This window comes from Lithobates pipiens, unplaced genomic scaffold (assembly GCF_037356315.1).
Source record: "Lithobates pipiens isolate NorthernLeopardFrog02 unplaced genomic scaffold, aLitPip1_a1.2 Scaffold_7, whole genome shotgun sequence".
Lineage (NCBI taxonomy): Eukaryota > Metazoa > Chordata > Amphibia > Anura > Ranidae > Lithobates > Lithobates pipiens.
The window spans coordinates 2,121,213-2,148,601 of record NW_027507892.1 but is presented as its reverse complement, the minus strand read 5'-3'; the positions used below and the strand labels follow the sequence as shown (position 1 = coordinate 2,148,601).

General features: G+C 43.6%; 1 protein-coding gene across 1 annotated transcript in view; it reads right to left on the bottom strand.

Moving 5' to 3' along the window:
• LOC143959299 (A disintegrin and metalloproteinase with thrombospondin motifs 17-like) overlaps window positions 1–27,389 on the bottom strand; it is a 435,585-nt gene that overhangs the window by 167,882 nt on the left and 240,314 nt on the right. Inside the window, exons 9-10 of the mRNA XM_077467981.1 lie at window positions 8,511–8,651; window positions 3,846–3,996 (exon numbers count right to left, since the gene is read on the bottom strand). Coding sequence (XP_077324107.1) covers window positions 3,846–3,996; window positions 8,511–8,651 — 292 coding nt within the window. The remainder of the gene's footprint in view (window positions 1–3,845; window positions 3,997–8,510; window positions 8,652–27,389) is intronic.

Genomic DNA, 27,389 nt, shown 5'->3' with positions numbered 1-27,389 from the left:
TAACAAGTGGTCGGAGATAGAAAAAATATGGTTAGCCCCGGTGCACCCGAACAGTCTGCTCTGGGGGGCGGGGGTGGCGATTGAGCCGGACCGGTTGCTGGGCTCGATGGCTCACCTCCGTCAGCTTTGGCGGAAGCTGTCTGGTCACTGCAAGCTACACTCGGAGTCGTCCCTGATGACCTCGTTCCTTTACAACCCCATGCTCCCAGACAGCCTGACCCACCAGATGTCCTGGCCCTGGGCGTCCCAAGGTTTATTTCACCTGGGACACCTGGTAGACCCCAGGTCGAGAAAGCTGCTCTCCTTCTCGGAACTTCAGGCCAAACATGACCTCCCCCGACAGACGTTCTACAGTTATCTTCAAATAAGACATTTCGCACAAACCTTAGCCCCGAGACTCCAATTCTCCCCGCCCTCCCCATTTGAGGTGATTATATTGAACGGCCGGAATGGCAGGGGGCTGATCTCGGATATATACCGCGTTCTCAGCTCACACCACTCCCAGGCGAGGGGCAAGCACAAGTATATGTTGAAGTGGGAGAGGGACCTGGGGGAGGAGCTCTCCCTTGAGGATTGGCAGGGGGTGTGGCGACAGGCAGCCAAATCCTCTCTATGCACCCTTTACAAGGAAAATGCCTACAAGATACTCTTCCGTTGGTACCGGACCCCAGAGGTACTGCACAAAATATATCCCTCCACCTCGGATCGGTGCTGGCGCTGCCTAAAAGACAGAGGTACCCTATTCCACATAAAAAATGTAGTGCAAGCGCTCAGCCTATACACACTTCTTATAGTGCTACAAAATAATATGTGCTCAAATATATGTATAGTATTACCCAAAGGAAAAAAATATAGATACACTGTAATAAAAATACAGAATATGAAATTGTATAAATATATACAGTGACCTATATATATACCAAGAGAAGAGGGTAATAGGATGTTGTATCTCTAAAAGAGAAAACAGTGACTATGAATATCTGTAAACAATAAACACAGTGATAAAATCCATAGATAACTGTGAAAACAGTGACTGTGAATGTCTATAAACAATAATCTCAATAATGAAGTCCATAAATGAATATATAGTCCAAAACAATCGTGCAGAGTGCCAGTAGTGACCAGGATCCTGTGATATTGTGACCGAAAAAAACAATGTTCCACCATGTGACAATCCCACCACCTTATAGGGTGTAGGCTTACCAGATCTATGTGACCCTAGTAGGCATACGCCTCAGGGGTCAATCAAAGCTTGCGATCCCAACCAAAGAATGGTCTCAAGGATTAGGTGTGTCAGTCATGGCATATACGATCCCAACAGATGGCTAGATGTGGTCAATATTCCTCATGTGCATATATAGATCCAACAATGATTCAGGCATGAAAGATGAAAAGACAGAACCGACATGGCATAATAACGTCTTTAAAAAAACTTTAATAAAAAATATTTTGGTAAAACTCACATTTCCAAAAAGTACAATCAAGCGTGTCAGGATAAAAATGGCAGTAGCGGAGTCCTCCCGACGCGTTTCGACCCACCGGTCATCACCCCAGATGATGACCGGTGGGTCGAAACGCGTCGGGAGGACTCCGCTACTGCCATTTTTATCCTGACACGCTTGATTGTACTTTTTGGAAATGTGAGTTTTACCAAAATATTTTTTATTAAAGTTTTTTTAAAGACGTTATTATGCCATGTCGGTTCTGTCTTTTCATCTTTCATGCCTGAATCATTGTTGGATCTATATATGCACATGAGGAATATTGACCACATCTAGCCATCTGTTGGGATCGTATATGCCATGACTGACACACCTAATCCTTGAGACCATTCTTTGGTTGGGATCGCAAGCTTTGATTGACCCCTGAGGCGTATGCCTACTAGGGTCACATAGATCTGGTAAGCCTACACCCTATAAGGTGGTGGGATTGTCACATGGTGGAACATTGTTTTTTTCGGTCACAATATCACAGGATCCTGGTCACTACTGGCACTCTGCACGATTGTTTTGGACTATATATTCATTTATGGACTTCATTATTGAGATTATTGTTTATAGACATTCACAGTCACTGTTTTCACAGTTATCTATGGATTTTATCACTGTGTTTATTGTTTACAGATATTCATAGTCACTGTTTTCTCTTTTAGAGATACAACATCCTATTACCCTCTTCTCTTGGTATATATATAGGTCACTGTATATATTTATACAATTTCATATTCTGTATTTTTATTACAGTGTATCTATATTTTTTTCCTTTGGGTAATACTATACATATATTTGAGCACATATTATTTTGTAGCACTATAAGAAGTGTGTATAGGCTGAGCGCTTGCACTACATTTTTTATCGATTTTCCAGCTAAAAAAAATCCCTAGTTTTAGCGTGTTGGCTGCTCATCATATACATTTCTTTGTATTTATCTATTTCAATTTATAATTTTCCTTTTGCGCAATATTGTTGGTGTACAACCCTATTCCACATATACTGGACTTGCCCATCGATATCCCCTTTCTGGACTCTGACCCAACAGCTCCTTGCCCGCTTGCTGGGGGTGCCCGTCCCGTTTGAACCCAAGTTCTTCCTATTTGGCCTGTCCCGAATTAAGCTAGCTAAACCGTCTCGGAAGCTTCTGAGACATGTTCTCACGGCAGCCCGATGTTTGATAGCCCTCCGTTGGAAAAGCCAAACGGCCCCGACTATGGAAGCCCTTTACTCTAGAATAAAGGACATCGAACTCATGGAGAAGATGACTGCCAGAATACGGGACAGGCTGGAGGAATTTGATCTGGTTTGGGGGAGATGGCGGCTGCTGGAGGATTAGGGGCACGCCGAATCCGGCACGACAATGCGGATCACTGGTTTTCTCTTCTTTATCTTCTTTCTCTCTTTCCTTACCTGATTTTGACTATTGCTGCGGCGGACTCTTGCCGCTCTATTTTAAGTGTGTTGCATAGGACTTATGGCAGAACTTACAGGGCCTCTTGGGCTTGGGAGCAGGCAGTTGACTGTGTGTGTCTCCTGACCCCCCGCTCCTGGCCAACCACATTATTATGCCTTGCTATAGGTGCCCATGGCCCGATACCACGGGTAGCGTGCTTACTCATGACCTTGCTATGTTTTGTAATTGCATTGCTCCTACTACGCCTCTGTACTGCTTACCTTCCTATGCTGTTAATGAAAATAAAGAAAACGTTATTTAAAAAAAAAAAAATAAACAGATTTTTTTTTAGAAAAATAGGACAATCAATGGTCACAAAACAGCAAAGATACGCAGCACAAATTTACAAATTGTTTTGTGACCATTGATTGTCCTATTTTTACAAAAAAAAAAATCAATTTTTTAGTGCTCATTGTGCCTGATAGCAATTAATTCTCCTGAAGAAGCCAATCACAAAGGCGAAACATGTAGAGATGAAATCAGTCAGCACATGTATTATTAGTACAATATCAATATCTACTTTTTGTATGTTTGTTTTTATTGCTCTAAAAAATTTCTACTTTTTAGAAATGATTTTGTTCTAATTTAGCACCTTAAAAATCCCAAATGTATTTACAAATTTCCAATGAAATGTATTTACTTATTGACCATTCAAATTAGTCCCTGTCCCATAGGAGCAAAACAATCGAATGCCTTTAGTTCAATCACATAAGCACCTGTGAGGTTCAGTAAAATGGCAGTATGACTTTGGGATGCAAATAGGAACACCCAGGAGGAACCCCATGCAAACTAACAGAGAACATACAAACTGTGCAGGTCAGAAATGTATTCACTGTAAAAGAATCCTATTGTTTACTGATCAGCTGTTACATTCAACCAAACCTGCGTTGTTCCCTTACCTCCATATTTTTGCAGAACGTAGCATTACTGCCAAAAAGGATCTGGCACTGCTCGCTGGCACTATAATGCATCCCGGGCAGTTTGTGGGGAAGCCTGACAGCATGGTGACTGCGAGGGTCTGTCACCAGCAGACATGAGCTCACCTTGGACCTGTGAAGAGTTCAAAACAACAGCCGAAGGGCTCAGAGCAATACGCCAAAGACGGACTTTCAACACTGAAAAATTAACAAACGCATTCCATACATGCTAAATTCTGACATGAAAATGCTTTAAAATGGTATCAACCCCAAAACAAAAATGTAATATATAGCAGTTTACTTTCCGAATGGAAATTGTGGTGCCGAAACCAAAAAGTCAGTACGCACTTTGTCGAAAAACCAAAAAATGACAGATTGTTTAAAAATGCATATACATTTATATATATATATATATATATATATATATATATATATATATATATATATATATATACAGTGGTGTGAAAAAGTGTTTGCCCCCTTCCTCATTTCCTGTTCCTTTGCATGTTTGTCACACTTAAGTGTTTCGGAACATCAAACCAATTTAAACAATAGTCAAGGACAACACAAGTAAACACAAAATGCAATTTGTAAATGAAGGTGTTTATTATTAAAGGTGAAAAAAAATCCAAACCATCATGGCCCTGTGTGAAAAAGTGATTGCCCCCTAAACCTAATAACTGGTTGGGCCACCCTTAGCAGCAACAACTGCAACCAAGCGTTTGCGATAACGTGCAATGAGGCTTTTACAGCGTCCTGGAGGAATTTTGGCCCACTCATCTTTGCAGAATTGTCCTAATTCAGTTACATTAGAGGGTTTTCGAGCATGAACGGCCTTTTTAAGGTCATACCACAACATCTCAATAGGATTCAGGTCAGGACTTTGGCTAGGCCACTCCAAAGTCTTCATTTTGTTTTTCTTCAGCCATTCGGTGGTGGACTTGCTGGTGTGTTTAGGATCATTGTCCTGCTGCAGAACCCAAGTTCGTTTCAGCTTGAGTACACGAACAGATGGTCGGACATTCTCCTTCAGGATCTCTTGGTAGACAGCAGAATTCATAGTTCCTTTTATCACGGCAAGTCTTCCAGGTCCTGAAGCAGCAAAACAGCCCCAGACCATCACACTACCACCACCATATTTTACGGTTGGTATAATGTTCTTTTTATGAAATGCAGTGTTCCTTCTACGCCAGATATACTTGGACACACACCTTCCAAAGAGTTCCACTTTTGTCTCATCGGTCCACAGAATGTTGTCCCAAAAGTCTTGGGGATCATCAAGATGTGTTGTGGAGAAATTGAGACGAGCTTTGATGTTCTTTTTGCTCAACAGTGGTTTTCTCCTTGGAACTCTGCCATGCAGGCCATTTTTGCCCAGTCTTTTCCTGATGGTGGAGGCATGAACGCTGACCTTAACTGAGGCAAGTGAGGCCTGCAGTTCCTTGGACGTTGTTGTGGGGTCTTTTGTGACCTCTTGGATGAGTCGTCGCTGCGCTCTTGGGGTAATTTTGGGCGGCCGGCCACTCCTGGGAAGGTTCAACACTGTTCCATGTCTTCACCATTTGTGGATAATGGCTCTCACTGTGGTTCGCTGGATTCCCAAAGCTTTGGAAATGGCTTTATAACCCTTTCCAGACTGATAGATCTCAATTACTTTCTTTCTCAATTGTTCCTGAATTTCTTTGGGTCTCGGCATGATGTGTAGCTTTTAAGGATCTTCTGGTGGACCTTACTGTGTCAAGCAGCTCCTATTTAAGTGATGCCTTGATTGTGAACAGGTGTGGCAATAATCAGGCCTGGGTGTGGCTAGAGAAATTGAACTCAGGTGTGGGCAACCACAGTTATAGTATGTTTTAACAAGGGGGCAATCACTTTTTCACACATGGCCATGATGGTTTGGATTTTTTTTCACCTTTAATAATAAACACCTTCATTTACAAATTGCATTTTGTGTTTACTTGTGTTGTCCTTGACTATTGTTTAAATTGGTTTGATGTTCCGAAACACTTAAGTGTGACAAACATGCAAAGGAACAGGAAATGAGGAAGGGGGCAAACACTTTTTCACACCACTGTATATATATATATATATATATATATATATATATATATATATATATATATATATATATAAAATTGTATTATATACAACTTTTTAATTGATATCAGAAATTGAAATGAATATGAATTTATTGTCGCCCATTATCGGCACCTTTAGTGCAAGAAAAGCTCAATAACAATTGATCCCTTTAACCAGTTCCCGACCGGCGCACGCCGCTGTACGTCGGCAGAATGGCACGGGAAGGCATATTGGCGTCCATTTTTATATGCCGTCTTGCCGGTCGGGACCCCTGTGAGTCCGGTCGTGGGTCCCGCGGACTCGATCACCGCGGGGATACCCGCGATCGTCTCACGGGGAGGCTGAACGGGGAGATGCCATTGTAAACAGCATCTCCCCGTTCTGCCTAGCAACAAGTGACGCTGATCTCTGCTCCATGTGATTGGAGCAGAGATCAGTGTTCACTAACACAAAGCCCAGCCCCCCCACAGTTAGTAACATGCCCCTAGTACACACTTAACCCCTACACTGGCACCCCCTGGTTAACCCCTTCACTGCCAGTGTCATTTTCACAGGAATCAGTGCATTTGTATAGCACTGATTGCTGTATAAATGACAACGGTCCCAAAAATGTGTCAAAAATGTCTGATGTGTCCGCCATAATGTCGCAGTCACAATAAAAATCGCTGATCGCCGCCATTACTAGTAAAAAAAATTATTAATAAAAATGCCATAAATCTATCCCCTATTTTGTAAACGCTATAAGTTTGCACAAAGCAATCAATAATCGCTTATTGTGTTTTTTTTTAACCAAAAATATGTAGAAGAATACGTAGTGGCCTAAACTGAGGGAAAAAATGTTTTTTTATATATTTTTGGGGATATTTATTATAACAAAAAGTAAAAAATAATGCGTTTTTTTCCAAATTGACGCTTTATTTTTGTATATAACGCAAAAAATAAAAACCGCACGGGTGATCAAATACCACCAAAAGAAAGCTCTATTTGTGGGGAAAAAAGGACGTCAATTTTGTTTGGGAGCCACGTCGCACGACCGCACAATTCGTCAGTTAAAGCGACGCAGTGCTGAATCGCAAAAAGTGGTCTGGTCTTAAGCCAGCAAAATGGTCTGAAAGTGGTTAAATTCTATGTATGTTTTCACACTAGTCCTTGCTTACTGCATTTTTGGTCAGGTAAAAAAAAGGTACACCAAAAACCAATTTTCCCCGGTGAATTATATTGAAAATGCAACAAGAACGCATCAATAACGCACCCGTGTTACATTTTTTTATGCAGTTTTTGAGCCACATGACCTATGAAAAGCACACAATAAGCACAGGAAAATCATGGTAAAATCACAGTCAATTCGTATGCGTTTGCCGCGCCATTACTGGCACTTTTTTCTCTATCAGCAAAATGCCGAAAATACAGTTTTCAGCTGTTGAAATGTGGGTGCATCTCTACAGCTTACCATTACTTAAAGTGGTGGGCCAGCAAAAAAAAAAAAAAAGATTAAAAGTCAGCAGCTACTAACACTATAGCTGCTGACTTTTAATAAGCACTTACCTTTCTAGGGTGCCCGCGATGGCGGCCGCCCGAGGCCGACCTGTCCCTTGGTTCTCGGCAGGTAAGCAGGATAAGACTCTAGATAGCCGCACACCGGAAAGAGACTTAAAATCCTGTATTTTATTGAAAATCGTAGATCACATCACATCAAATGGTCCACAGCAAAGCAAAAGGGTGCAAAAATACTGACGCGATTCGCACTGGAATCAGTGCTTACTACGAGTCAGAATTTATGCACCCTTTTCCTTTGCTGTGGACCATTTGATGTGATGTTATCTACGATTTTCAATAAAATACAGGATTTTAAGTCTCTTTCCAGTGTGCGGCTATCCAGAGTCTTATCCTGCTTACCTGCCGAGAACCAAGGGACAGGTCGGCCTCGGGTGGCCGGCATCGTATCGGCCTAAACTGAGGAAAAATGTCGCTATATTTTTGTTTATAGCACAAAAAATAAAAACCGCAGAGGTGATCAAATACCACCAAAAGAAAGCTCTAGTTGTGGGAAAAAAAAGGACGCCAATTTTGTTTTGGAGGCACGTGGCACGACCGCGCAATTGTCCGTTAAAGTGACACAGTGCTGAATCGCAAAAAGTGCTCTGGTCTTTGGCCAGCCAAATGGTCCGGGGCTGAAGCGGTTAAAAGATCCTTTACAGACACTTTAAAGAAACCCATTTTTTATTTTTTCCTTTTGGGATAAAGGTTTAGCATAAATGAATAAAAGCTGATCATAGTAAGCACCCCTTGTCCTTGGCAAATGGTTTGTCCTAACCCTCTGACACTTTTGCTGGACAGCTTGAGCTGGTAAAAGGAACTTTGAAAAATAACAGACTTACTGTTATAAAAGGGGGGGAAAAAGCCAAAAAAAAAGTGAAAATGCAAAGTCATCTAAGAATTGGTAAGCTGCAATATAATCATTTATTGTTTTGGGGTTTATTACTACTTTAATATTATGTGATTTAGGAAAGATTTATTATTTTTATTATTATTCTTGCTGCTCTGATTGAGATAAAACCGACCACTTACTTCAGGAAGTTCTCCAGCTCATCACGACTGCAGGTTGACCAGGACAGGTCACTGGGACTGCGGCCTTTTACCCACTCTCCGGACATTATATGTGATCGGCCTGCACAGGAAGGATGGTCGTCATCATGGCTCATTCCCATGCTGCAGAATAAAGAACATTAAACACTTTATTGATATAAAATAAACCTGTGTTAAAAAAAAAACATCAGCGTCTCAAGTCTTTTGCAGCCTCTTAGAGCTGCACGATTAATTATAAAAAAAAAACGCGATCTCGATTCACCCCCCCCCCCCTTACGATCTCTCCCGCTGAGAGTAGGCGATTCTTTCATATAAACAAGTGGAGAGATTATCTGCTCACTCAGCTTTCAAAAGAAAGCATCCTGGGCAGTCTGCCAAGTGTAGAGCTTGAAGCATTGTAACACTTACTTCTTAGCCCTTGTACACACGATCGGAGATTCCGTCGGAATGTGTCCTATCGGAGCGTTTTGTCGGATATTCCGACTGTGTGTGGTCCCCATCGGACTGTTTCCGTCTGAATATCCGTCGGACCAAATTTTCCAACTTGCTGGAAATATTTTCCGACAAACTGCTCCGATCGGACATACTCCGAGCATGTGTAGAGAATTCCGATCGGACAAAGTGCCACGCATGCTCAGATCAAATTCCTACATCAAAGCTATTGGCTACTAGCCTGAACGTAGTCCCGTCGTAACGAAATTACGTCATCACGTTCTAAAAGATTGGATTTTCCGACAACTTTGTCCGACCGTGTGTATGCAACAGCTTCGGACAAGATCCGTCGGACAAAATACAACAGATTTGGTTGTCAGAATGTCCGACGGTGTGTACAAGGGCTAAGATCAAAGGGATAGAACTTCTTGTGTAAACAAATAATCTGGGCAGTCTGCCAAGCTTTCAACCATGTGTAAATGCAGGAAGTTTAACCACTTAAAGTCTAAATCTTTTTCTGACACTTCCTTCTTAAGTTAAAATCAATATTTTTTGCTAGAAAATTACTTGGAACCCCCAAACCTTTATATATAATATATATATATATATATATATACACTGTGAAGGGTTAGCTCGGCAGCGGGTGTGTGTGACCCCCTGGATGGGTTCACAACACAAAATCAGGCACAGCAGACAGCGTTGTAGGTGCAAAAAAACAAAAGATGCGGTTTATTTATGCTACATGCAGTGATACATATAACAGCCAAACAAAAATAAAACATGAAAATAAATCCTGGTCAGCTTGACCTCTAACTACACACTTAGATTCCCTGTCTAACAACTGAGAGCAGCCTTGTGCTGCCCCAGTCCCTGTCCCTGTTGTAGAGGTTTGCCACACAGGCGTTAACTCACCGCACAGAACAGGTATCACACTCCCCAGTCTATACAACACAAAAACTGGTTCCAGGATGGAGCATCTCCCTAAGCATGCTGGGGTTTTTTGTAGAGGTCTTAATGAGCCCACTTACTACAGCTGGGCTCATTAACTCTTCCCCTCTAATTGTAAAGGTCTGCATAAAGCCTGAATCTAGGGCACACATATTTCCCATCCTGGATACAACCAGGTGACTTTACCTGCGTGCTGCCACATACCCCCCCCTCTTGTTTCAACCTTGGGGTTGTAACACAAGCAGTCAGACACGCATGTATCCGAGACAAAGCATCCACATTCCCCATTTTAACACCAGGGCGATGCTTAACTGTAAAGTTAAATTCTTGTAGGGCCAGGAACCACCTATTTACCCTTCTATTGGTCTCCTTGTTCTGAGCCATCCACTTTAAAGGAGCGTGATCAGTCACCAGGTCAAAGTGCCTACCTAGCAGATAGTACCGAAGGGAATCTAGAGCCCACTTCACTGCTAAACATTCCTTCTCAATTGTGGCGTAATTTACCTCATGGGACTTCAACTTCCTGCTGAGGTAAATGACTGGGTGCTCTTCCCCGTTCCAGACCTGGGATAACACTGCTCCTAACCCAACGTCTGATGCATCAGTTTGTACCACGAAGTCCTTAGAGAAGTCTGGTGAGTACAACACTGGCTGGCTACATAAGGCTGTTTTTAAGGACTGAAATGCTTCTTCAGCCTTTGGGGACCATTTAACCATGACAGACTCTTTCCCTTTTGTCAGGTTGGTGAGGGGCACAGCCTGAGAAGCAAAATGGGGAATGAATCGTCCATAATAGCCAGCGATTCCCAGAAAGGCTCGTACCTGTTTCTTGCTTTTGGGACGTGGCCAACTCTGTATGGCCTCGACTTTATTGACTTGGGGTTTTATCACCCCCCTCCCAATAGTGTACCCAAGATATTTGGCCTCCTCCTGTCCAATGGTACACTTCTTTGGATTGGCCGTAAACCCAGCTTCCCGGATAGAGTCTAGGACTGCTTGTACTTTCGGCAAATGTGAGACCCAGTCTGTGCTATGGATAATCACATCATCCAGGTAAGCTGCAGCATATTTCTGATGGGGCCTCAGAATCTTATACATTTTCCGCTGGAATGTTGCCGGTGCATTCTGTAACCCAAACGGCATTCTCTTATATTGGAATGCCCCATCTGGGGTTACAAACGCAGTTTTCTCCTTGGCCGACTCGGCCAGGGGAATTTGCCAATAGCCTTTGGTGAGATCAAGAGTTGTCATATCGGGCTGTTCCCAGCCGGTCAATCAACTCATCTATACGCGGCATGGGGTAGGTGTCAAATTTTGTAACTTTACATTTACTTTAATTGTCGAAAATCGTTACAAAACCGCCAGCTCCCATCAGGTTTGGGCACTAGTACGATAGGACTGGACCAGTCACTCTGGGACTCCTCTATCACACCCAATTCCAACATCCTTTGAACCTCCCCACGTATTGCCTCCCGTCGGGCCTCTGGTATTCTATAAGGTTTTAGTTTTACCCTTTCTCCTGGCGGGGTGATAATGTCATGCTCTACGCCAGATGTTTGTCCCGGAAGCTCAGAGAAAATCTCTTTGTTACGAAGTACAAACTCTTTAACCTCCTGTTGTTGGGGTTTCGATAAGGTGTCTGCTATTCCAACCTCAGGAACTAAGCAATCAGGCTGTACTTGTGACAAAGTCTCTGCGACTAGGGATTCCCTATCCCTCCAGGCTTTCAGCAGATTGACGTGATAGATCTGCTCCGGCTTTCGCCTTCCTGGCTGTTTAACCCTGTAGTTCACCTCACTAATTTTTTCAATTACTTCATATGGACCTTGCCATTTGGCCAGAAATTTGCTTTCAACTGTAGGGACTAGCACCAAGACCCTATCCCCCGGGGAAAAAGTACGGGTCTTGGCCCCACGGTTGTACACTCTCTGCTGTGCTAACTGCACTTGGGTTAAATGTTCCTTTACGATTGGCATTACCTGTGCAATTCTGTCTTGCATCAGGGCGACATGCTCAATCACACTCCTGTGAGGAGAACTCTCATTTTCCCAAGTTTCCTTGGCGATATCCAGCAGCCCTCTTGGGTGTCTCCCATAGAGCAACTCGAAGGGTGAGAAACCCGTAGAGGATTGGGGTACCTCCCTAATGGCAAACATTAGATAGGGTAATAGACAGTCCCAATTCTTTCCATCTCTATCCACCACCTTCTTTAACATTTGTTTAAGGGTTTTGTTGAATCTTTCAACCAACCCGTCTGTTTGGGGGTGATACACAGATGTACGCAATTGCGTCACTTTGTACAACTTGCATAATTCTTTCATAACCCGGGACATAAAGGGTGTACCTTGGTCCGTAAGCAGTTCCTTACAAATACCCACGCGGCTAAAAACAAGAGATAGCTCTTTGGCTATGGCTTTGGCCGAGGTATTTCGGAGAGGAATTGCTTCCGGATAACGGGTGGCATAGTCCAATATAACCAAAATGTACTGATGCCCCCTGGCGGACTTCATTATCGGACCTACCAAATCCATTGCGATCCTTTCAAAGGGGACCTCAATGATAGGAAGAGGTACCAGCGGGTTACGGAAATGTGGCATAGGTGCCGACTTCTGACACACAGGGCAGGAGGAACAATAATTTTCTATTTCCTTCATGACCCCAGGCCAATAGAATCTCTGCAATACCCTCTCTCTGGTTTTCTCTGTCCCCAGATGACCTCCCAGAATGTGCCCATGAGCCAATTCTAACACCAACTTCCTGTAAGGTTTGGGCACTACAAGTTGCTCAATGGTTTCTTCTGCCCTTTGAGCCACTCGATACAGCAGGTCCCTTTCCATAGTGAAGTAAGGATAAGGGCAAGTCTTATCTGGGTTCACTAACTCGCCATCTATTTTCACCACATTTTCCCGTGCCTTTATTAGGGTGGGGTCTTTTAACTGTTCTGTGGCAAAATTTTCCCTGTGAACCTCAAGATCCGAAAACTCCACAGACGGCATGTTTTCATCTGAGGATGTTGGCTCCCCCCCAGATTCTCGAGTTTCCCCCGCCAATACCGACAAGGGAAATTCAGGAGAGTCCTCACCACTCCCAGAGGAATTCTGGTCATCTTCCTCGTTTATAGGGGCACCAGTGGGGGGGTCAGGACAATCCCAGAGTTCCCAGAATTTTGGAAAATCCCTTCCCACAATAGCATCATGTGGTAAGTGAGACACTAACCCCACCTGATGAGAGAGGTTACCTTTGGGGGTCTCAAAAAACACTGAAGTTACAGGATACTCTCGGGTGTCCCCATGCACACAAATAACAGCCACCCTGTTCCTCCCAGAGACCTCTGTAGTAACTAATTCAGCTTTTATCAATGTTACCAGGCTACCTGAATCCAGCAACACATCAACATTTCTACCATTAATACACATTTTACATAAATGTTTCTCAGGTCCCCGAATGGCAGTGCATGCAACTGTCGCAAACAGCGACTGACGTCTCTCCCTTATAAAGTCACATTGCATAGGCTCATCCACAACGGGGCAATTGGCTGCAATATGTCCCTCTTGGCGGCAGCGGTAGCAAATAATCTTTTTCGCTGTCTCTTGCAGAATGGGCTTCCTGGGCTGCTCCCGCCAGACCTTAGGTAGAACTCCCACCCTCTCACTCTCTCCACCCTCACCCCTTGGAGTCATCTTACCCGCCACTGGGAATGATCTGGTCTTAGGGTGGAAAGTCCGTGAGTCCCTGGAAGAGGTGGTCAGGTTCTCTGTAGCCAAGTACCTCTCAACCAGATCCACAAGTTTATCTGCATTTTCTGGGTCTCCATGGCTTACCCATTTTTGGATGGCAGTAGGAAGAGCTCTCAGGAAACGATCCATAACAACACGTTCCACAATGTTTGGTGCGGTCAAAGTCTCTGGCTGCAGCCACTTCCTGCTCAGGTGAATGAGATCATACATTTGAGACCTGGGAGGTTTTCCAACCTGAAAAGTCCAATTATGCACACGCTGAGCCCGGACGGCCAGGGTGACACCCAGCCGTGCCAATATTTCTGTTTTTAGCACCACATAGTCTTTTGCTTGGTCGGGCTCTAGGTCATAATAAGCTTTCTGCGATTCCCCAGTTAACAGAGGGGCCACCAGTCCAGCCCATTGCTCCTTAGGCCACTTTTCCCTTTCAGCAGTCCTTTCAAATGTGGTCAAAAACACCTCCGGATCATCCTCTCCAGTCATTTTTGTCAATAAACGGCTCACACCAAAGGATGCGGTATTATTGTAACCACTTGCTTCATTGGTCTGCGGACGTTGCTGTATTAATGTCTCTATTTTCTGTTGAAAATTCTGCTCTTGTTTCTGCAACAGGTCTATAAAGGGGGCTTCAGATTGCTGCTGTGCTTGTTGCTGAGCTTCCAGGCTCTGCTGGTGAGCTTTCTGCTGGGCTGCAAGGCTCTGTTGTTGAGCTGCAAGGCTCTTTTGTAAAGCTGCATTTGTTTGCTGCTGATTTGCATTTGCTTGCTGCTGGTTTGCATTTGCTAGAGCCAGCTGTCTCAGTATCTCCTCCATGCTGGCCTTTAAAAAAAATTGAAAAAAAAAAAAACTGCCAAAATTCTCCACCAACTGTGAGGGGTTAGCTCGGCAGCGGGTGTGTGTGACCCCCTGGATGGGTTCACAACACAAAATCAGGCACAGCAGACAGCGTTGTAGGTGCAAAAAAACAAAAGATGCGGTTTATTTATGCTACATGCAGTGATACATATAACAGCCAAACAAAAATAAAACAAGAAAATAAATCCTGGTCAGCTTGACCTCTAACTACACACTTAGATTCCCTGTCTAACAACTGAGAGCAGCCTTGTGCTGCCCCAGTCCCTGTCCCTGTTGTAGAGGTTTGCCACACAGGCGTTAACTCACCGCACAGAACAGGTATCACACTCCCCAGTCTATACAACACAAAAACTGGTTCCAGGATGGAGCATCTCCCTATGCATGCTGGGGTTTTTTGTAGAGGTCTTAATGAGCCCACTTACTTCAGCTGGGCTCATTAACTCTTCCCCTCTAATTGTAAAGGTCTGCATAAAGCCTGAATCTAGGGCACACATATTTCCCATCCTGGATACAACCAGGTGACTTTACCTGCGTGCTGCCACAATATATAAAATCAGAGGCCCTAGGGAATAAAATGTCAATTTCTGCAATATTTTATGTCACACTGTATTTGCCCAGCAGTCTTTCAAATGCAATTTTTTGGGGAAAAAATCCACTTCAATGAATAAAAGAAAAATGAAACAATAAAGTTAGAACAATATTTTTTGTTTTAATGTGAAAGATGATACGCTGCGAGAATTGTGAGAGAATCGTGATTCTCATTTTAGCCAGAATCGTGCAGCTCTACAACCTCTAACAGATTTTCTTCTTAGCTTGTCCTGTATTTGGCTCCATCCATCTTCCCACCAACTCTGACCAGCTTCCCTGTCCCTTCTGAAGAAAAGTATCCCCACAACATGATGCTGCCTCCACCATGTTTCACAGTGGGGATGGTGTGTTCACGGTGATGTGCAGCGTTAGTTTTTCCCCACACATAGCGTTTTGGTTTTAGGCCAAAAAGTTCAATTTTGGTCTCATCTGACCAGAGCACCTTCTTCCACATGTTTGCTGTGTCCCCCACATGGCTTCTCACAAACTGAAAACATGACTTCTTATGGATTTCTTTCATCAATGTCTTTCTTCTTACCACTCTTCCATAAAGGACAGATTTGTGGAGAGAACGACTAATAGTTGTCTTGTGGACAGATTCTCCCTCCTGTAGCTCCTCCTCAGTTACCATGGACCTCTTGGCTCTTCTCTGATGAATGCTCTCTTTGCCCGGCCTGTCAGTTTAGGTGGATGGCCATGTCTTGGTAGGTTTGCAGTTGTGCCATACTCTTTCCATTTTCGCATGATGGATTGGCAGAGCTCCGTGAGATGTTCACAGCTTAGGATAATTGTTTTATAACCTAACCCTGCTTTAACCACTTGTCGACCACTGCATGCCGATATACACCAGCACAATGGCAGCGGTGGGCAAATGGGAGTACCTGCAATTCCCCTTTAAATGGCGGGGCTAGCGGGTGTGCGCACACCTGCCGCGTATATTGTGACAGTGCCTGCGGACTCTATGTCCGCCGGTGTCCCGTGAACATGTCACAGAGCCGCAGAACGGGGAGAAGTAAACAAGGCATTTCCCTGTTCTGCCTAGTGACATGACGGGGATCCACTGTTCCCTGTCATCGGGAGCACTGATCGCAGTCATGTGAGTGGCAGCCCATCCCCCCCACAGTTAGAATCACTCCCTAGGACACACTTAACCCCTTGATGGCCCCCTCCCCCCCCTCAGTGTTTAAACCCTTCCCTGCCAGTGTCATTTACACAGTAGTCACTGATCTGTATAAATGACAATGGTCCCAAAATAGTGTCACAAGTTTCCTATAATGCCGCAGTCACGATAAAAATCACAAATCGCCGTCATTACTAATAAAAAATATGCCATAAAACTATTCCCTATTTTGTACACGCTATAACTTTTGCGCAAACCAATGAATATACACTTAGTGATTTTTTTACCAAAAATATGTAGAAGAATACACATCAGCCTAAACTGAGGAAAAAATAATTTATTTATTTTTTTAGATATTTTTGGGGGATATTTATTATAGAAAAAAGTAAAATAATATTGCTTCTTTTTTCAAAATTGACAAATTTTTGTTTATAGCGCAAAATATAAAAACTGCAGAGGCGATAAAATACCACCAAAAGAAAGCTCTATTTGTGGGGAAAAAAGGACGTCAATTTTGTTTTGGTGTAACCTTGCACGACCGCGTAATTGTCAGTTAAATCGACGCAGTGCTGAATCGCAAACAGTGCTCTGGTCAGGAAGGGGGTAAAATCTTCCGGGGCTGAAGAGGTTGAACTTCTCCACAACTTTATCCCTGATCTGGTGTGTTCCTTGGCCTTCATGCTGCCGTTTGTTCATTAAGGTTCTCCTAGAAACCTCTGAGGGCTTCACAGAACAGCTGTATTTATACCGAGAATAAATTACACACAGATGGACTCTATTTATGAATTAGATGACTTCTGAAGGCAATTGGTTCCACTAGAGATTTTAGTTAGGGGGTATCAGAGTAAAGGGGGCTGAATACAAATGCACGCCACACTTTTCAGAGTAAAAAATGTATCCTTTTCCTTCCACTGCACAATGATGTGCCACTTTTTGTTTATCTATCACATAAAATCCCAATAAAATACATTTAGGTGTTTTGTTGTAACATGACAAATGTGGGCCCCCATAGGAATCGGCTTGCTATGGGACGGACACAGAGGAGGAGGAGCAGAGACCACCAGCAGGTGACCCCACAAGAGATGGATCGGGGCTGCTCTGTGTAAAACCATCGCACAGAGCGGGTAAGTATAATATATATATTTTTTTAATTGAAAATTTACAGTCACTTTAAGACATTGACCAAACATCGAGGTCCATGTGTTCTAAATGACAGTGATCGGTTCGTCATCAAAGAATATCGCATTCGCTTTTATATAAATAGACCCAATACATTTATTTATAGTCCAAGTTGGTAGAGCGTATGAACATTTTATATGACTGTAATCCTATAAAATCAGATATTATGTACCGTTATGGGCATGATATGGTAACCAGTGGAGCAGGAACCATCTGGCCAATGGAAAGCCGAGCCGTCCTCTATTTTAGGGATGCAACCAATAAAAAGAGGACACTGACTGCGCTGATTTTAATACACAATATGCCAAGACGGGGGAAAAAAAAAATCATATTTCCCTGGCCATGCCTTAAATAATAACCCTGCTTTGCATTGTTTGCGACACTGTAAAATACAGATTTTCTGACCGGGGGTCCTATCACTGGACATCTGGAAATATGAAGATATTTGACTTTGCAGCTGGTACATGACCCTTGCATAAAATTCGACTTTCAGGGTCCAGAGCGTTACATAACTGATGTTCATATCTCTATTTCAGGGGTATTAGGCTCTCCTTGTTACACTCTGCAAAGGAAAATAATGACATTTATGGGTAATTTTATGGGGCTGTGAATTAGCCATGGCAGGTGCCATCATTAGAAATTCCTACAAGATGTTGGTGAAAAAGTATAGCAGAGGAGTTATAGCCACTGGCTTGTACGTTACTGGGAATTTTAGCTGCCTCTAAATTTGAATTTCATCTGACCACCTTAAACCCACTTTGAAGATTCTGAGGCCACACGGAAAAAGGTGTTATGGTCAGATGAGACTAAAATGTAATTTGGCCTCAAAAGCAAATGATATATCTGATGGAAATCCAATACAACTCACCAAATAACACCATTCATACAGTAAAGTATGGAGGTGATAATATCCTGTTATGGGGGTGTTTCTCTACAGCAGGGACTGGAGAACTTGTCAGAATAGAAGAAAAATGGATGGAGCAAAATATCAAATTCCCTTACAACGGTGAACAATTTGTTCTGCCCACCGGGCTCCTATTCAGTTTACTCATGTTTATGTGCTTGAAAGAACATGTTGGGTTTTCTTAATTTACACCAAGCTCGTTATATGCAGAGCGCAGGCGCCGCCTACTGTTCCCCTTTCTGGTACAGCTTTGCTGTTTGTAGAAGTTACATGCTGTATTCTCTTAGAATGTGTTAATAAAGTTATTAGGAACCAATGCATTCTGGGAGAAATCTCTAGAGGAAGCGAGTCAGCTTCCATTTAAATTATCTACAGCAAGACAGTAAGGCATGTCTTCTTCGATCTCTCGCCATCATCCCGCAGCAAGCTTAAAAAGAGAGTTCTTGTTATTCCACACTGTTTCTTTATTAGACGCAAAAATGTACTGATCGATGTTTATTTTATAAATTTTTTGGCTTGTTCTAAAAAAAAAATTGGATCAAAGAAATAAGGTATCTGAAGTTTATGGAGAAGGAAGGTTTAGCTCTCTGTCATAGAGACAGAACACTCTTCGCCTTTACTAAATCAAGCCCCATGTATTTTGTTTACTACTGTATTGGGGAAACCAACATTTTACAGTTTCCACTGGAACAGGGAATCATATAACGATATAACACCAACATGTCAGAAAATAAATAAATCAAAAACAGAATCACCGAGATGGAAAAACGATCAACCCCTCCTAAAAATGATTACCCAATTACTTTCTCTATGGGACACAAAGCCATTTGACCTTAAATTAAAACAATATAAGCCTACTGCAATTTTTTTTTCAACAGAAATATGCAGAAGAATATATATTGGCCTGAACTGATGAGTAATTTAATATATATATATACACACACACACACACACACACACACACACACACACACACATATACACACACATACAGTGCCTTGCGAAAGTATTCGGCCCCCTTGAACTTTTCAACCTTTTGCCACATTTCAGGCTTCAAAGATAAAGATATAAAATTTTAATTTTTTGTGAAGAATCACCAACAAGTGGGACACAATTGTGAAGTGGAACGAAATCTATTGGATATTTTAAACTTTTTTAGCAAATAAAAAACTGAAAAGTGGTGCGTGCAAAATTATTCGGCCCCTTTACTTTCAGTGCAGCAAACTCACTCCAGAAGTTCAGCGAGGATCTCTGAATGATCCAATGTTGTCCTAAATGACTGATGGTGATAAATAGAATCCACCTGTGTGTAATCAAGTCTCTGTATAAATGCACCTGCTCTGTGATAGTCTCAGGGTTCTGTTGAAAGTGCAGAGAGCATCATTAAGACCAAGGAACACACCAGGCAGGTCCGTAATACTGTTGTGGAGAAGTTTAAAGTGGTTGTATGCTCAATTTTTTAACTTTTACCTACAGGAAAGCCTATAATAAGGCTTACCTGTAGGTAAAAAAAATATCTCCTAAACCTGTACGGTTTAGGAGATATTTCCCTCGGTATGCGCCGCTGACTGCAGCGGCGCATGCGCACAAGGGGGTTCTCGCCGCGAAAATCCGGCAGCGGCCGACCGGCCGGACTGAAATCTCCCGCGCGCATGCGCGGGAGTGACGATATCGCGGCTCCGGTCACGCACAGCGCCGGAGCCGCGATACCCGGAAGAAACGCAGAGGGAGCATGTCAGCTCCCTCGGCGTGGATCGGGCCAGATGTCGGGGCCTCGTTCTAAGGTAAGTATTTCATAATGAGCTAGTATGCGGTGCATACTAGCTCATTATGCCTTTTGCTTTGCAGGTTTAAAAAAAAAAAATAATAATAATTTGCGGGTTTACTACCGCTTTAAAGCCGGTGTTCTGGTGTATAGAGTCCGGGCATCCCATAGTGTCCACTCCGTACTGCGCATGCGCAGTACGGAGCAGACGAAGCTTCGGAAAATCTCTGAAGCTGAGCGGCGCCTGCGCCGTGAGTGGAGGTGGTAGCCCCACCATCCAAGCGGACATAGGGTTGTGAATTTTAGAGGGCCCCTCGCGGGCGAGCTTCGCTCGCTACGCTTCGGGCTCGGCCGTGCTGCGCTCGGCTCTTTTTTATTCTAACTCTATGTCCACTTGGATAGTGGGGATAGAACGTGGACTCACGGCGCAGGCGCCGTTCATCCTCGGCAATTTTCGGAATTTGTGTTCCTGTGTACTGCGCATGCGCAGTACGCAGGGGACACTATCTGATGGAGGACGCTATTTGACAAGACACCGGCTTTGGATACAAAAAGATTTCCCAAGCTTTAAACATCCCAAGGAGCACTGTGCAAGCGATCATTTTGAAATGGAAGGAGTAACAGACCACTGCAAATCTACCAAGACCTGGCCGTCACTCTAAACTTTCAGCTCAGACAAGGAGAAGACTGATCAGAGATGCAGCCAAGAGGCCCATGATCACTCTGGATTAACTGCAAAGAACTACAGCTGAGGTGGGAGAGTCTGTCCATAGGACAACAATCAGTCGTACACTGCACAAATCTGGCCTTTATGGAAGAGTGGCAAGAAGAAAGACATTTCTCAAAGATATCCATAAAAAGTCTCGTCTTAAGTTTGCCACAAGCCACCTGGGAGACACACCAAACATGTGGAAGAAGGTGCTCTGGTCAGATGAAACCAAAATCAAACTTTTTGCCCACAATGCAAAACGATATGTGTGGCGTAAAAGCAACACAGCTCATCACCCTCAACACACCATCCCCACTGTCAAACATGGTGGTGGCAGCATCATGGTTTGGGCCTGCTTTTCTTCAGCAGGGACAGGGAAGATGGTTAAAATTGAGGGGAAGATGGATGCAGCGAAATACAGGACCATTCTGGATGAAAACCTGTTGGAGTCTGCAAAAGACCTGAAACTGGGATGGAGATTTATCTTCCAACAAGTCAATGATCCCAAACATACAGCAAAATCTACAAAGGAATGGTTCACAAATAAACGTATCCAGGTGTTAGAATGGCCAAGTCAAAGTCCAGACCTGAATCCAATCGAGAATCTGTGGAAAGAGCTGAAAACTGCTGTTCACAAACGCTCTCCATCCAACCTCACTGAGCTCGAGCTGTTTTGCAAGGAAGAATTGGCAAGAATTTCAGTCTCTCGATGTGCAAAACTGATAGAGACATACCCCAAGTGACTTGCAGCTGTAATCGCAGCAAAAGGTGGCTCTACAAAGTATTAACGCAAGGGGGGCGAATAATTTTGCACGCCCCACTATTTTTTTATTAGTTAAAAAAGTTTCAAAAATCCAATAGATTTCGTTCCACTTCACAATTGTGTCCCACTTGTTGGCACTGTATATATATTTGGCTATGCATTTGGGTGGCCTCTAGGAACAATACCAGTGAGTATATGATTTAAAGCAGTGGTGGTACCATCATCCAAGACTTAATGGAATAGAGGTTTGGGAACTTGGTCCCCAATTAAGGCTCACCAAGGAAAAGAAGGAAGCAAGTGGACTATCTCGGTACAATACAAGAGGGATACAATGGAATATATAGACAGTCATAAAAAAAATTATGAAAAATTTATATACTGTACATAGTACATGACAGTAGTAAATTAAAACAAAAGGTGATTTGGTCATAAACAGTGTTTCGACTAGTTTTGCGGGATAAACCGCTTCATCAGGAAATACATCTGTAATTTAATAGACATAAGATCAATGACAATGTAGTCAAACATATATGGAAAAACATATATAGTGTACAGTTCAACAGTGCATATATGTAAAAGGGAGAAAAACAGGGGAAAAGTGGGGCTGCTTACCCAAGTCCTGGTGCATACACAGCACAGGGCGTCACCAGTGGAATCTCTTGTGGGGGAAATTGACAAGTCAAGGGGCTGGGCTTTATCCCGCGAAACGAGTCGAAACACTGTTTATGACCAAGTCACCTTTGTTTAATTCACTACTGTCATGTACTATGTATATACATTTTTATTCTATATATTCCATTGTATGCCTCTTGTACTGTACCGAGATAGTCCACTTGCTTCCTTCCTTCCTTTCCTCTCCTTGGTGAGCCTTGGTTGGGGACCAGGTTCCCAAACCTCTATTATAGCAGAAAGTAAAACAAAAAATCTGCATTTTTGTTTGGGTACAGCGTCGCACGACAGCGCAATTGTCAATTAAAGCGACGCAGTGCCGTATCGCAAAAAATGGCCTGGACAATATAGGGGGCAAACCCTTCCGGGGCTGAAGTGGTTTAAAAACAATAGGAAATTATAAATCATAACTTATTAAACAAATGTTGTCTAATGCCGGCCATACACGGTTCGAATTTCGAAAGAATTTTCTTTCGAAAATCGTATCTAAGAATTTTCGTATGAATTTCGCACCATTAGTGGGCTGCAGCAACAGCCGATTTTCGTTCAGAAATAAAATTTGAGGAATCGGGCATGTTGGAAATTTTTAGAAAAACGAATGATTTTCTAATCAATGATGGGAGAATCGTGCGAGAAACGTAATAAGAAAAGAAAATGTACGGAGATAAAAGAAAATTTACGGAGAGAAAAGAAGATTCCCAGCCAAGAAAATTCTTTTCTGTAGCAACATGAGGTGAAATTGAAGGCTAGGTCGGCCGAATTTCGAAAATCAATGGTGGCATCATCGGATCACAAAAAAAAACAAATTTTCTGATTTTGAAAAGAAAATTCGTTTCGAAATTCGACCGTGTATGGCCTGCATTAGACTGACAATTTTAGTTAATGTTAAGAGGAGTGGTAAAGAAAAAAGAAAAAAAAAAAAAAAAGTCTAGTCATCTGTAGCCTCCTTTCTACAACGTGATGCATCTTTCTGTGCAGACCGTGGACGGCACGTGACCCCGCTCATCCCTGCAATCTGGTGGTATAAAAGGATTTCTACATGGGTAGGATTCTCATTTCACAGAACTGTAATTTCTTCTATTCTTAGCTCTAAGGTTGAGCACAGTGCTCTCAAGAAGGATCCTGGAGTCCCGTGAATCTATTATCTTTGGCAACGTTGCGCCTAGAGGAAATTTTTAGTAATAAAACGTCTCTTACCCTGCACACGGCTCGCTCTAGTATGTGGGGTTTTTGGAGAACCTACAATCAGACATGGAGGTCAAACCACTTATTTCAGAGAACTGCTAATTTATTGAATTATTGCCCTTTTGCCAACAGAAGATGTGGAGTCTGAGCTGGTAATAGTGATGTCATTTTATTCCAGCCGTAAGGATGTACAGAAATAACCAGTGGCAAAAAAAACCACATGTCCCGGTGCGCATTTTTTAAAAAAAGGCCTCCTAAACTCCACGCGTTGGAACTCGCCGATTGCAGCCTATCAATTCACATTAAAGCTTTGTTCCACCCAAAACGGAACTTACGCTTTAAGGGGGGTGACCCCCTGACATACCACATCTGGCATGTCATTTTTTTTGGGGGGGGGGGAGCGGAAACCCTCTTTTTAGAGGGTCCTAGCTCCCACTTCCTCCTGGGGCACTGCGGCACCAGAAGGGAGATCACCTCTTCCCAATTCCTCTTGGCAATCATCTGGGACACGTCACAGGTCCCAGGCGATTGCCCGGACAGTCACATCGCGGTTTGCGCATGCGCAGTGCGTGTCCGGCTGTGAAGCCACAGCCAGGCGCTCACAGTGACAATGCCGGCGCCACAGAGAAGAGGGGGAGACGAGCGGGGCTTGATTCCCCCCCTGCATCGCTGGACCCTGGGGCAGGTAAGTGCCAGATTATTAAAAGTCAGCCGCTTCAGTATTTGTAGCTGCTGACTTTTAATAGTTTTTTTTGTTTTTTTGTAGGAAGTCGCACATACACTCACCGGACACTTTATTAGTTACATCTGTTCGATTGCTTGGTAACACAAATTGCTAAATCAGCCCATCACATGGCAGCATTTGGGCATCTAGACGTGGGGGAAGACGACTTTCTGAATTTGAAACTCAACATCAGAAATCCTAAGGATTTGGACCACACTGTGCTTGCCATATTGACAATTTTTTTATCCAAATTTTTCTCAAGATGTGTGTTTATAAAACACATTTAGTTTGTTGAACAGAGGTTTACTCCATAGCTCATGGATTCGATCCAAAAACAGACGGCTCAAAAAAAAAAAAAAAAAAAAAAAAATTGTGGTCCTTAGGCCATGCAAGGCGCGGAAATTACATTATACAGAGATTGTTACAATATATCATTATGTCATTTATAAAAGGCCTCATTTACCAAGTGGTTTTCATAAGACTTGAGTCTCTGTTGCCTTTGACAAATTAGGTAAAAATTTCATACAATAACTATATCTTCCAGATACATAAGGAGGCTCCACACATCATACCTATACATGGGAATAACTACATATTGCACTCTCGCAGTACAGATGAAATAAATGGAATTGCGTGCGTTGGCAATCATGCATGCAGGTTCTAAAATTCTTAGTGGCTTAGTGGTTAGTACTTCTGACTTGGCACACTAGGGTGCCTCAGTTCGAATACCAACTGTGCTTTTGTGGGCTTGCTCTCACACTCCAAAGATATACTGGTAGGTTAATTGGCTCCGGTCTAATTTGGCCCCTAGTATATGTTTGTATGTATTAGAGGTAGGGACCTTGGTAATATCCATGGAAGAAGAGACTAACGTGAACATGCAATATGTACAGCGCTGTGTTGATTGTCAGTGCTATATACACTCACCAGCCACTTTATTAGGTACATCTGTTCAATTGCTTGATAACACATGTAGCACTAACCCCCGAAGAAACTGCTGGTTAGATTTGGGCTTACCATTACCTTCTTTCTCCTCACTTCACGTCTAGGGGTGTCCCGTGGTAGATGGCCCAGTAACTCGAGAGACTGACGACAGATCCACTTAAACAGATTTTATTTGCAAAAAAACTTAGACAATGAACAGTCTCTTAACATGAGATCAGAGGGTTGGAAAGGAAGTTCAGGTACTCTTGGTGTCAAAGTCAATGTTGAAGAACTCTCTTACTTTGACTGCATCCAGAGAATAGCCATTCGCAACTGGATGAGCACTCAGGTTGGACAGTCCTTCTCTCACAAGGCCTAGCAGCAAACAAGGTGCTTACTCAGGAACAAGTCTCTGCCACAGATGTTGTAGAACACGTAGGAAAACTAAACTTGTAGAACACTCGTGTGATACCTGGATCTTTCAGCTAGCTTGGCGATATCCATGAGACTGGATTCTCTTGGGTACTTCAGCTCCTCCAGGCTCTAAGAAACCAACCCGTATGTGGCCTTCTTCTGGGTCCTCCCCTGGATAGCATGAAGTCACTGGGTCTCTCCCAAACTGGAGACGACACCCAAACACCTCAGAATCCTCCTTTAGTTTCCTTGCCTCGGGCTAGCCAGCCCCGAGACAACAAGATCGAGTGGATCCACATCCCACCCCAGGCCATAGCCTTCCTGGGGGCTGGTCAGGAGGACCAGGACCATGAAGTCAGTACATCCTTCTGGACCGGAACCCCGAACCACGTGACATCTGCATCTTAAATACCCTCTCCCAGAAAGCACAGCAAGAGCGCCACTCCCACTGGGCGGGCTCAGAGAGAGTAATGTAAACACCCAACCAGACCATAGTTCCATGCCTGCCAGAAGAGACAGTGCCCCCTGTGGTCAGGCTGAACATCTCATAGTCCAGTCAGACTGATGCTGAAGCCCAAATTTAGACAATTGTACCCAAACCAAACTGCAGTTCAGGTGTAACCTTAAATTGGAAAAACACATAGCGCGTGCTCTTCAGGAGTTGGCGCTACACACAAATTGCTAATCATCCAATCACATGGCTAATCAGCCAATCACATGGTAGGTTCAGCTGTCATTGGCTGACAGCTGATCACATGGTAAGGGACTGGGGGTCTCTGACTCAGTGATCACAGGCAGCACATGCATGGGAGGATGTCTATTGATGCCATCCCTGCATTTAAGACCCCTTTCACACTGACGGTGGCGTTTTACCGTCGGATTTGTGGCGCATTTCGGACGCTTTTAACCCCCGCTAGTGGCCAAGAAAGGGTTAAAACCGCCTGCAATGCATCGCAATAGTGGCGCTGATTGGCACCACTTGTGGGCATTGATAGGTGGCACTTGTGGGCATTGATAGGTGGTACTGTGGGCACTGGCAGGTGACAATGACAGGTGGCACTGGCAGGATGTAATGAATGGGACAGAGGAGACATTTTTACATTCTTCCCTTTCAGGACCGATGTGCCTTTAACATAAGCCAGTGATCGGCTTTTTTTTCACCTCACGCTGTCAGCGTGAGGAGAAAAAAAAACGACCACCGAGCTCTTGTTTACATCATGTGATCAGCTGTCATTGGCTGACAGCTGATCACATGGGAAGGGGCCGGGATCGGTGATCAGCCCAGTCTCCGTGACTCGGTGATCGCAGCGCGTGCACAGGGGAGGACATCCTCTGACGGCCTCCCAGAAATTGAGGTCCGCGCTGTAGCCATCACTTGGCTATGGCCCGGACCTCAACTGGTTAATAAAGATTTATAGGGAGCTATAAAACCATGGTTTTGATATTTGTAATCGAATTTGAATTGTACACAGTTGGGGGTCAGGATAGTGGACCCAACGGCTGACTGCTGCAGGTGGAGCTCTGGGTGGTTCAGTTAGCAGCTCCACTGGAGCACCAACACGGATCACACTGGGCACTAGAGCAGGAGATTCCCCAGGGCGCGGAGTCTAAGAGCCTCGTACACACGATCGGATTTTTGGCCGTTGTGTGATGACAGACTGTTTGCCTAAAATCCAAACGTTAGTACGCTCCATCAGAAAATTGTTGGCCAACTTTCCGCCAACAAATGTTGAATGGCAGGCTAGTAAATTTCCAGCAGACAATGGTCTGTTGTCAGATTTTCGTATTGTGTGTACACAAGTCCATCACACAAAAGTCCAAAGTACAATCACGCACGCTCTGAAACAATGCTCTCCAAACATGACATTAGCAAAAGGGGCCCAAAGGGTGGTGCTCAAGAGCTGAAATGCCACGTAGTACGTCATTACATTCATGTTTGTTGGCC